The sequence below is a fragment of the Simochromis diagramma genome, unplaced genomic scaffold, assembly GCF_900408965.1.
Source record: "Simochromis diagramma unplaced genomic scaffold, fSimDia1.1 OVJJ01000426.1, whole genome shotgun sequence".
NCBI classification, from domain to species: domain Eukaryota; kingdom Metazoa; phylum Chordata; class Actinopteri; order Cichliformes; family Cichlidae; genus Simochromis; species Simochromis diagramma.
Genome location: NW_024387170.1, coordinates 2,315,744 through 2,326,516, shown reverse-complemented (window position 1 = coordinate 2,326,516; position 10,773 = coordinate 2,315,744). Strand labels below are relative to the sequence as shown.

General features: G+C 37.0%; 2 protein-coding genes across 3 annotated transcripts in view; one reads left to right on the top strand and one right to left on the bottom strand.

The window, feature by feature from the left end:
* Positions 1-1,029: 1,029 nt before the first annotated feature.
* Positions 1,030-2,930, top strand: gja10a (gap junction protein alpha 10 a). Its single transcript, XM_040049118.1, has one exon. It carries the CDS (start codon positions 1,467-1,469, stop codon positions 2,928-2,930), a length of 1,464 nt encoding a protein of 487 aa, XP_039905052.1. The 5' UTR covers positions 1,030-1,466.
* A 6,268-nt stretch (positions 2,931-9,198) lies between these two features.
* The window catches only part of bach2a (BTB and CNC homology 1, basic leucine zipper transcription factor 2a), a 48,161-nt gene continuing 46,586 nt past the window's right edge, over positions 9,199-10,773 (bottom strand). For both annotated transcript variants that reach the window (XM_040049141.1, XM_040049142.1), the window contains exon 4: positions 9,199-10,490. In XM_040049141.1, coding sequence (XP_039905075.1) covers positions 10,050-10,490 — 441 coding nt within the window. In that variant the 3' untranslated portion in view covers positions 9,199-10,049. The remainder of the gene's footprint in view (positions 10,491-10,773) is intronic.

Here is a 10,773-nt window from a genome sequence, read left to right as displayed (position 1 = left end):
GTTTTGTAAGACCTATATTCTTTATACTGTGATTTACATTAAAATGTCACCTATTTGATTTTCTCAGGCTACATAATTATAAGAACAGGGATAACATAACATAAATTAAAAAACCTATTATTGGATTGAATGGGAAACATTTTTTCACTCATTGTATGTACAAGTTTTGCATTTTGTTGTGGTTATTGTAAAGCAACAGAACATTTTTCCAACTGAATTTATGACTTTGTAAATAATAACACGAGAGCATTTAGTTCGCGTATCTACAGACACTAACATCCAGTGTATAGTATGCATTTCTATTGCCAGTCCCTTTTTTTCTCAGGCCCTGAAGCAAACCAGGTATGGTTTAAAGAATAAAATCATTGGCTCAAAGTTATCTTGCTTTCAAACAGATGTTTCTGAGCCCTAGACTCTTGTGTGAATTTCTATGAGGATAATGATAATATTAGTGGAAATGGACTGCATTTATATAGAACTTTTCAAGTCTTACCAACCATTTAAAGTGCAACATGCAACATTAAACAATATATTCATACACACACATATATATATAACCATATATTCAACTTTTGTCTACCTTTCATCCATGCTCAATTTAGAATCCCATTTGACCTAACATACATATCTTTGGATTGTGGTAGGAAGCTGGAACACCCAGAAGAAAACTGCGCAAGCTAGTCATGGGTCTCCTCACATTCCTTATTTTTTTATGCTTATTTATGTTAACTATAAAGCTGCTGTGTTATAAAACAGCAAAGTCCCACTGTATCTTCTCTTAGCTCTTCACCCCACATTTGATGCAGTTTTGTTACTGTTTCTTTTTAGTTTATTGCTGAATTTGTACACAAACAAGTCAAAATTATATCAGCTGGGTTCATAGGCTGGAATCTTGGTTGTGCGTTGTCCTGCATATAAGGGCATTGATGTGCATGCTCTGCGGGCCAAAATCTGTGCAGAAAAGTGTGCAGGCCATTGTTTGTTTGCAACCATTCTGTCTTCTTGTGTTTTTTGTATTTTTGGCGCTATTTTAATGATTATCAGAAAATACAGTAATCACATTGGTATCTATAGAATTGTCATAAATAGTAGAATCTGTTGATACAATGAACAATATTTAAAAGTTAATTTAAAAGTTAATATTTAGAAGTTAACTGTGCATGGTTCTAGCCAACATGCACAGCGGCATGGTGATTAGCACTGTTTCCTCACAGCATGAAGGTCCTGAGTTCAATTCTGCCATCAGGCCTGCGTCTTTCTGTGTGGAGTTTGCATCGGGTACTCCAACTTCCTCCCACAGTCCAAAGACATGTAGTTAGTGGGGATAGATTTACTGTAAACTTGGATTTGCGGTAGAGAATGGATGGATATTAAAATGTATTGTGTTTTGTGTGATAATGGGTTGTATTTGCATGCTGTATCTCCACAGTTTGAGTATGTGACAGTGACATGGTGAGAAGCTGACCATGGGTGACTGGAACCTGCTGGGCAGCATCCTAGAAGAGGTCCATATACATTCCACCATTGTGGGAAAGATCTGGCTTACTATACTCTTCATCTTTCGCATGCTTATTCTGGGAGCAGCTGCTGAGGATGTATGGGATGATGAGCAGTCAGAGTTTGTCTGCAATACTGACCAACCAGGCTGTAAGGCAGTCTGCTACGATCGTGCTTTCCCCATTTCCCTAATTCGCTTCTGGGTCTTGCAAGTGATTTTTGTGTCTGCGCCTTCACTCGTCTACATGGGCCATGCTCTTTACTGCATTCGTTCATTGGAGAAGGAACGTCACCGACGACGGGCCCAGCTAAAGGAGGAGCTTGATGAGGCTGAGTTGGCGTTGGATGAACAAAAGCGGGTGGAAAGAGAGCTGAGGAGATTGGACGAGCAGAAGAAGGTAAAGAAGGCACCTCTGAGAGGCTCTCTATTGAGAACATACATCATCCATATCCTTACACGCTCCGTGGTGGAGATCTGCTTCATCCTGGGCCAGTATATACTATATGGTGTCCAGCTGGAGCCTCTCTATAAGTGTGAGAGACTGCCTTGCCCCAACAGCGTAGACTGTTACATCTCTAGGCCCACAGAGAAGACGATATTTATGGCCTTCATGATTGCCATCGCTGGTGTCTCACTTTTCCTAAACATTCTAGAAATATCCCACTTAGGTATCAGGAAAATCAAACAGGTGTTGTATGCAGAGAGGTACACAGAAGATGACAGTTTGATTTACAAGTCCAAGAGGAAGTCGTCCTTACCACATCTCTGTGTAACAAGCAATGTATCACCTCACGATGGGCCTTTAACTCAAACCTTCAAAGTGATTCCAGGGGCGGACCTGAAACCGAGTCATTACAACAGTGGGCTCAAAGCCAATCAGGACGCACCAAGACACAACAGCTTGGCTCATGTGGGGCACAGTCAAACCATCTATATCTATCCCCAAGCAAGGAATCCACCCACGTCTGCCCTGAGCTGTGCAATCCAAGCTCCCCAAACTAGTGAGGGTTCAGAGGTCCCCACAAACCTGGACCTCAGTCAAGCCTGGATCCCTGTCATGTCCACTGCAGATGGGACTCAAACAAGCCACAAGGACATTCATGAGGAAGACCATCCTCACCCCAGCCATTTGGAAGCTCTGCTGGCCAGTAGCAACGTCAGGCCCAGAGCTATTCCAAATCTTAATGAAAATGAAAGAAGGGAGTCAGTGGGGAGCGAGTTCCTGATCCCCAACACTAGGAAGACTAGCTTTATGATCAGGCCGCCATCTGAGAGCTTGTCGTCCATGACTGGCTCCACAAGTCCCTCCTTACATACATCAGAAGAGTCAGATGAACTGGGGTCCTTGCAGGGAGACATGCCGATGATGCCACCAGCCGGAGGCCGAAGAATGTCAATGGCAAGTAAACAGCAGTCTCATGTGCCTAAATAACAGAACACAATTGTCCAGAAAGTTGACCTCACCTATTCAAAGTCTAAATTAGACTGTACAGTACTATAATTATATACACACAGAACTGTATGTGTAATTGTAGATACTCTACTTGTGAATCTAGCTAAGGCCCAGTACTATCGATTCAGTATTCTGTGGAAATAATGATTAGAATTCCAAATTCCCCTAAATTATTAGAGATAAAGGCATTAAATGGCTTCTCATTTGTTTGACCTCTTGTCAGAAATTTAAGGACAAATCAGAGTTACAGAGTTGGCAAATAATTATTTCACTATAATTTTAATTGAAAAGCTCAAAATGTCAGTCCTAATGAAATATTCAAAATTGGAACATATTGTATTTTTATTTTATAAGACAAATTTCTTGCATGGTTTGCCAATGTTTAATTGTTCTGAAATTAAGAGTAATTAGAATAGATTAGAAATTAAGCATATATGTTAAGCACACATGCTTTAACAGATTTTTAAATAACACTGCATTAACCTTAAGATCCCATGTCTAACTAAACTGGTTGGTCCAAAGCTGCATAGTAGCCCTGACACAAATAAAATAAGTTTTATAATAAAAATAATATAATAAGTCATTCATCTTTTTGCTTTTTCTGAATGTGATGAAAATGTGCCAATACATTAAATGTCAGAGTTGTCTTTTTGTCTTTTCCAGAGTATGTTTCTGGATATCTCCTCAATCATGAAGAAGTGAAGAGACAAGGCTAATGTCATGGCTGTAAGAGCTGTTGTCCACAACCCAGCTAGGTCACAAACAAGGGAGAAACTGTATCAATGATCCAGCCATCAACATTGATCCACTCAAGTCACATGTGGCCCAAACCACTCAGCCATGATGAGGCAGCAGACTCAGTGCCAAAGCACCTTACAATGTCTACATGTTCACATTAATAGAAAAGGATTTTTTGAAAATGGACATCTTTCAGTGTGTTGGCCAAATTTTTGATAATTTTTAAGCAAAAAACAAAAAGAATTATTAATCATGGCGCTTAAGAGGATCTGTTTGTTTCTGTAACATGGACTTTATAAGCTTAAATACCTTTTCTAAGTCAAAGACTTCATTAGAATGTGTGTGTGAGTGTGTTCTGGTTGCTCCTACCTTGGTGCGGACCAAAATCTGAAATTTACTGTACTGGCGGGAACCAACAGCCCTCATGGAGACCAAAATCCAGGTCCCCACGGGGTTGAAGGCATTTTTTACACTCAAAATGTGGTTTTAGTGTCAGGGTTACAGTTGGGTTATGATTAGGTTTAGGGTAAGAGTTAGGTTTAGGCATTCATCTTTGATGGTTGGGGTAAGGGTAAGTGGCTAGTGAAAGCATTATGTCAATGGGATGTCCCCACGAGAATAGCAACCGCAGACGTGTGTGTGTGTGTAGTGCAGTGCAGTGATTTCATGTGGAGTTATACTTTATATTGTATTAAAATGAAATATTTATTAGCAAAACAAAACAAACAACCCCACAAAAAGCTTTTTTCAACAACTATTTAAACAAAATACACACAAACACACACACACACCACTATGGAATTTCCATGCTTTTTATTTTATTTTTCAACAACGATTGCCCAGGCAAAATGTATGTTTTTCTCATATCAAATAACCAAGGCATGGCATTGCACAATAGTTACAAAAAAAACCTAAACACTGGTCATTTGAATATTCAAAGATAAAAAAAGAAATGAAAAATACTAAATCTGTTTCTAACAGTCATGTTGCAGGTAAAATGAAAATGTAAAATGTACAAATACTATAAAAAGTTACAAACAATGCCACAGAAGCTGTCTACTTGTCTGTCCTATGGTCTTTACTCATGAAGAGGTATGCTGAAGCATGCAGGTAGATACATGTTAAAAGTGTGTTCAACTGTTTATTTTTGTTAGCTTTGTTTTCTTAAAACAACAAGTTCACAATCCAAGATTCATTCATTCTGTAAACTGGCTGGATAAAATAGGTAACGCTATTAGTCTGCTATCAGATATCAGATCATTGCAAACTGGAGGCATCTGAAACTTTAATGAATGTCAGAAAACTCTTCCCATATACCCAGTGCTGTGTGCCAAATAAACACTGTCTTCAATTTCCTGGTAATGCTGACAAATTTATCTTTCAAAATATAACATTACATAAAAGAATTTAAAGCGGCATTTCATTTTATTGTTTCAAGTACAATGATATCATTTTACCATAGTAACATATGCTGCCCCGATAGTCTCTGGCTTAAATTTACATTTGAAATGGCATTACATGCGCTACATGACTGAAAATATTTATCAAAAAGACTACTAGACATTCTACAAATGTTGTACCCTGACATTTGGATTTCTAAAATTCAGACCACCAAATGATACCTTTTACTTCACTGAAGTGAAACCTTCAATTAAACCAAAATCTTGTTAAATTTACAGCCAAAACAAGGCACAGAATCACTGCATGAAGTTTCTTCATGACTGCACAAAGCGCATGTGGTGAACAGGAGTGAAATAATATGGCAACATAATTCTATGATATGACGTTTTCCAGTCTTACAGCAGTTTTATATCACTCCTTTATTAAAATTAGGGATTAAATATTCCAAAATGTACAACAAAATTTTAATGTTGACTCAAAGGCAAGTGTAGGTGATATTATGATTGCACACACTACATCCCCAAAAAATATCAAAACCCCAAATATTTATCACATATCTTTGCAATTAGTGTTTTTTCCCCTCACAAGACATTTTCTTTTAGAAACCAGACATAAAATAGGTGGGTGTAACTGGATTAAGCATTTTATATTGACCTCTTTAAAATTTGAAGGTGTTTTGTAACAGGGAAAGTGAATATTCCGTGAGAAACAGTGTTGTAAGCTCATCAACAAATATGGATCAGATTAATTAGATCAAGTGTACATCTCCTTTATCCAGGAGGACATCTGAGAAAGCATTGGGCATATGAAAAAAACCAACACACACAAAGGAAAAGAAGTTATAGCACATAATCTTATGGATAAATACAAATAAAAACAATGATAGATGTATGATACTGTGAGATAACCCAACACATTTTCAAAACAAAGTGTTTTTAATTTTCAAAAACATCTATTTATTTCAAGTAATTTTTCCATTTCAGCACTTTTATACAAACCATGCATGTTCTGTGATTATTCCACATTTTCATAACAATGTTTTCCAGTTTAATGATGTTTCTTAATTACATAAGTTTTTAATATATTGATTGCTGGCTCTCAATATTTTCAGAGGGGAGGAAATGGAAGGTTCATCAATAATGAAACAAAATGCCTGAAATAAACTTGTGGAAATTCTACTACTAGACCCCGGTGATGACAAAATTTGATTGCCTTGTTTTGTGACACTTACAGTGCAGTTTTTTTATAAGAGCAGTGGAATTTCCAGTGAATAAAATATTACTTTGATGGTTAAGCCTATACCCTCTAGCAGCACCAGTTAGAATCCTACTCTTATCACAAAGTCTTGAAACTTTTAACCAATCTAAATAAAACATCATCATTTCTATTAAAATGAACTATCTGTGTTAATTTTATCACTACAGTTAAAAGACCATTTAATACACTACATTGTAACTGACTCACACCTCTTTATGTTAAAATATTACAACTTAAAAGTACAAGTGACTTGCAAATAAAGAACAGTGTGTGTGGCAATAGTGAGTGAGGGACCTGCTCATGTAATTGCCTGTCATTCTCATGTGTTAAAGCTGGCATGTCAAGCTCACATCCTATCCATTAAGAGTACTTTTTGAATTGAAATATCCTATCATCTTTACCACACTAATAGCTTCACATTTACATAATCACGCAGGGAAGTTTTGACTCTTTAGTTCCTGGGTTGATATCTGAGAATAAAGATGAGTGTCATATTAGACTTTCCTGTGCTAAAAGTGGCACAACCCACATTAAAATGCCATGGGCATGCTTCATCATAATGTTCACTGTGTAGCAGCAACAACACAGACACCAGCAGCACTCACCCCTGCCACGTGCCTCACCATTGACATTTCAACAGATGAATCTGGCATCCCTTTAAATCAATATGTGCCAGTGTGCTTGAAACTTTGAACCACCATGCAGTATTACAGATACTGATGCGTATGTAGAAATTCACTATTTGCTTGGAGTTTCAGCGCATTGAAATCATTTGTTAATTTGAAACTGAACATACTGCACTGAATACTTTTCAGCACAGTTGTCTTATGAACAATGCAAGATGAGTGCAATTTAATACATAATTACTACAAACACTAAAATATTACTAATACAATAAATACATGGGTCAAAAGGAAAGAAATAACAGAATATGATTTCCTTACACTTCTCCTTCTGAGCATGGAAAGTTATAAATTCTATTATCCAGTTCCACAAATAGATTCTATGTACTGGTCTTTTAAACTGTCGGTTACAGATCGTACCAGTATAACTGAATTTTAAACCCATTATAATGGTTAATGTATCCCAGTGATCCAAGACATTATGACCTCTCTCAGACAAAGCCAATGATTATTTGATTATTTTATAATTTCACATGTCAACAACTGGGATTTACTAAAATTTAAAATCCAGCAAAAACAGTGACTTCTCATTGTTAGCATGTTGCAATTGAGAGAAATGCCTAGCCTAATTTAAAGCCTAATTTTCTGGGGCTAATCAAACAGTGGTAATAGTGATAACATGGTCAGCAAACCATTTGGGAGGAGCTTCTTTGGAATCACCAATCTTTCCTGGCCAAATTCCCAAAGAGAAGAATCCAGATAAACAAACAACAAAAACATCTCTGTAGAAATGATCCATATAAGATGATCATTTTTTAACAGTGTCTATGGCAATATTGAAGTGAGGGACTAGTTCAATCAAGCACAGTAATAACATGGTCAGCAAACCATTTGGTAGGAGTTTCCTACCAATCTGGATATAAAAGGAAATTCTGCATAAAGCTTGTCAGCAGATGGAAGCATTAGGTGTCTCCTGGTAGACAGCTACACTCACGTTGGACTTTGGTGTGACTGTGTGAAACAACCATGACCAACACCAGCTGACGACGTGTTACCTCAAATCATCACAAACTTTCGAAACTTCTCATTGGACACCTTGGATTCTGTTGCTCTCCACTCTTCCTCTGGAACTTGATTTTCAAATGAATTACAAAATTTGCCTTCATCTGAAAATATGACTTTGGACCACTGAGAAACAGACCAGCTCCTTTGCTTTTTACCTTAGCTCTGGTAAGATGCTTCTGACATTGTCTTTAATTAGATGGTGAATTTATAAAAGGAGCAACATCTGTGCATGGTGCTTTTGATGCACCAGTACCAGCCTCAGTACACTCTCTGTGAAGCTCTCCCAAGTTTCCAAGTGGATATATGCTATTTATACTATTTTACTCAAGCTCAACATTATTTTTTTATGACTTCTGATTTTCAAATGTTTTGAATGTAATGAATACAGAATATATGGAAGTTGATGTTTTTTATAGGAAAAAACTTTTCGCAATATTCAAATATTCTTATATGCAGTAGTAACTGTTTTGAGTTATATGCTTTATAATCAAAGGCAGTAATTTCTTTGTAAGCTTTGTTAAAGAAGGGCCAGCAATTAATACTTCATTTTAGTTTTTGTCAGGATCAAGTGAAACAGCTCTCTCTAGAAACCCCAAACCCAGTTTGACCACCATGCAGTTTTGACAAGGATGTGCCAAGCTTACTTTTATAGTTTTTGCATTCTGATTTTTATACTAAACTCATATTAGAAAGACCAAGTGAGAAAACATTTTAAAAATCTTCAGGAGAAATATAAAGTAACCCCTTTGGAAACCATCTATTGGAAACCACTTAGTTGGCTTCATACTTAATTTTAGTGCTAAAGTCACATGTAACCAATGCCACATCTTCCCCCTCAGATGTACTCGACAGTGCTTTGACTCTGTAATGTATCTCTGCCTCTTTAGTAGAATCATTTAAAAAAAAAAAACACAGAAGAAGAAGATTAAAAAAAATACACAAAAAAGTAAAAATCAAGTCTGACATAAGGAACGCTAAATGCGTATGACAGCTCATTTATTTGTTTTTCTCCCAATGTGAAATTTTATAAATACAGAACTTTGGTAACATTTTACTTTAAAGTCCTGCATCACTTAACAGTTACTGCATCAATTTATAGAGTCAAGCCTAAACTGTTTTATATAATCAGATTTACTTCAATAGTTTAAGAGATACGTGTTTTCCTTTTTCAGGCCAATTAGCCAGTTGTTGATTACAACATTTAGATAGAATATTTGCATCATTAATTTCATTATCTGTCTAAGGTGCCATGGTCTGCAAGAGAGTGTGGATACCCATGCAAAAATATCCAGGAAAGTCAGCATGGCCTAGCTGAGCTCTCACTAAAATTAAAAACATTCAGACTTGTCCAATTATAGCTCCATTGTTTAACCCAAACACCAAAAAGATCTCTAAAAATGGCTTTAGTGGTTTTAGTGTGGATTTATGTCATCTTGGTCATGCCCCAGCCATAAGTAAAGGTGGGATTCCTTAAAATATAGATATTAGAATATTTTTTTAACAAATTCCAATTCATGGTAAAATAACTAGAGGAGCATCAACAGACTGAAGTAAAATGGGTGCATATTCAAAACAGCTTAAAGCTACTTTATATAAATAACATTAATAGAAATAATAATACTAAACTAAACTTTTCCACATTTTAGTGGTTCAAAATGAAAACTGACTTACAATATATCCAAACATTTACCACAAATCATTTTGCACATAAGTAACTGTCAAGATTAGACAGGACTGCAAAGTAAAGTTCAGGTTTATGTTAACAAGCATATTACTGTACATTCTGTAGAATTCCTGAGTTTAGCCTCCCATGATGCATGAGAGAAGAAGAGAATCCAATGGAACACAGAAAGAGAGAGAAAGCTGCCAGTGCTTTTATTTTATACCAGTCCAAAAAATACCTGCTGAACAATATTGAAAGACAATACTGGTATCATTCATTTAAAAAAACAGAAAAGAAACAAATGCTTTAAATATCAAAGTATCCACAGATCGTGTCATTTAGCCCCAAACTCTAAGCACAGTCTTGTCTGTTGTGTTCTTCTGTTGTGCATTTCACAGTCATCTCCTGACAGAAATCCACTGTTACAGTGGGGCTACATACTTCGTCAGTAGATTCAAGCACTAGTGAAAGCTCAGGATCCTCCTGCCTTAAAGGCAACATCTCCTCTGCGGGCTGCCTATCCTCTAACCCCTCCTGATTGGCATTCAAATTAGATGTACAAGCAACCTCACTTTGTTGGGTCACAGGTGACGTGGGTTGGACAGACCTGTCCTCAGTTGAAGGTGATGAGGGGTTGGATGTGAGATCAATGCTGGCAAAGTCGGGTGATGGCTGGCTGCCTTGCACCTCCCTACACACTTGCTGGGAGAGGAAAGAGAGGTTCTGCAACAGCTCGGACATACAAACCTTCAGCCTGTTTCGCTCGCTAAGCAGCTTCTCCTTCTCACGTACCTGGGTTCATAAGACAAAGCATCATCAGGTTATCATGACATTGCTGTTCCCTCATTGCTGATCACTTCATCAGGTTAACTGCAGCCCACTTCCTATCTGGCCCCACACCGATCATTACAGTTATAAGCCTGTGAAGAATCTTTTAACTCAATCTCATGTCTACACGAGCAGCCTCTTTGCTTTTCAATGAAAGTTGCAACGTCAAGTTTAGACCTAGTAAAATTTATATATCATATATTGTTACATTACTGACAAGTGCTTACAAGACTGATATTAGTGAGTT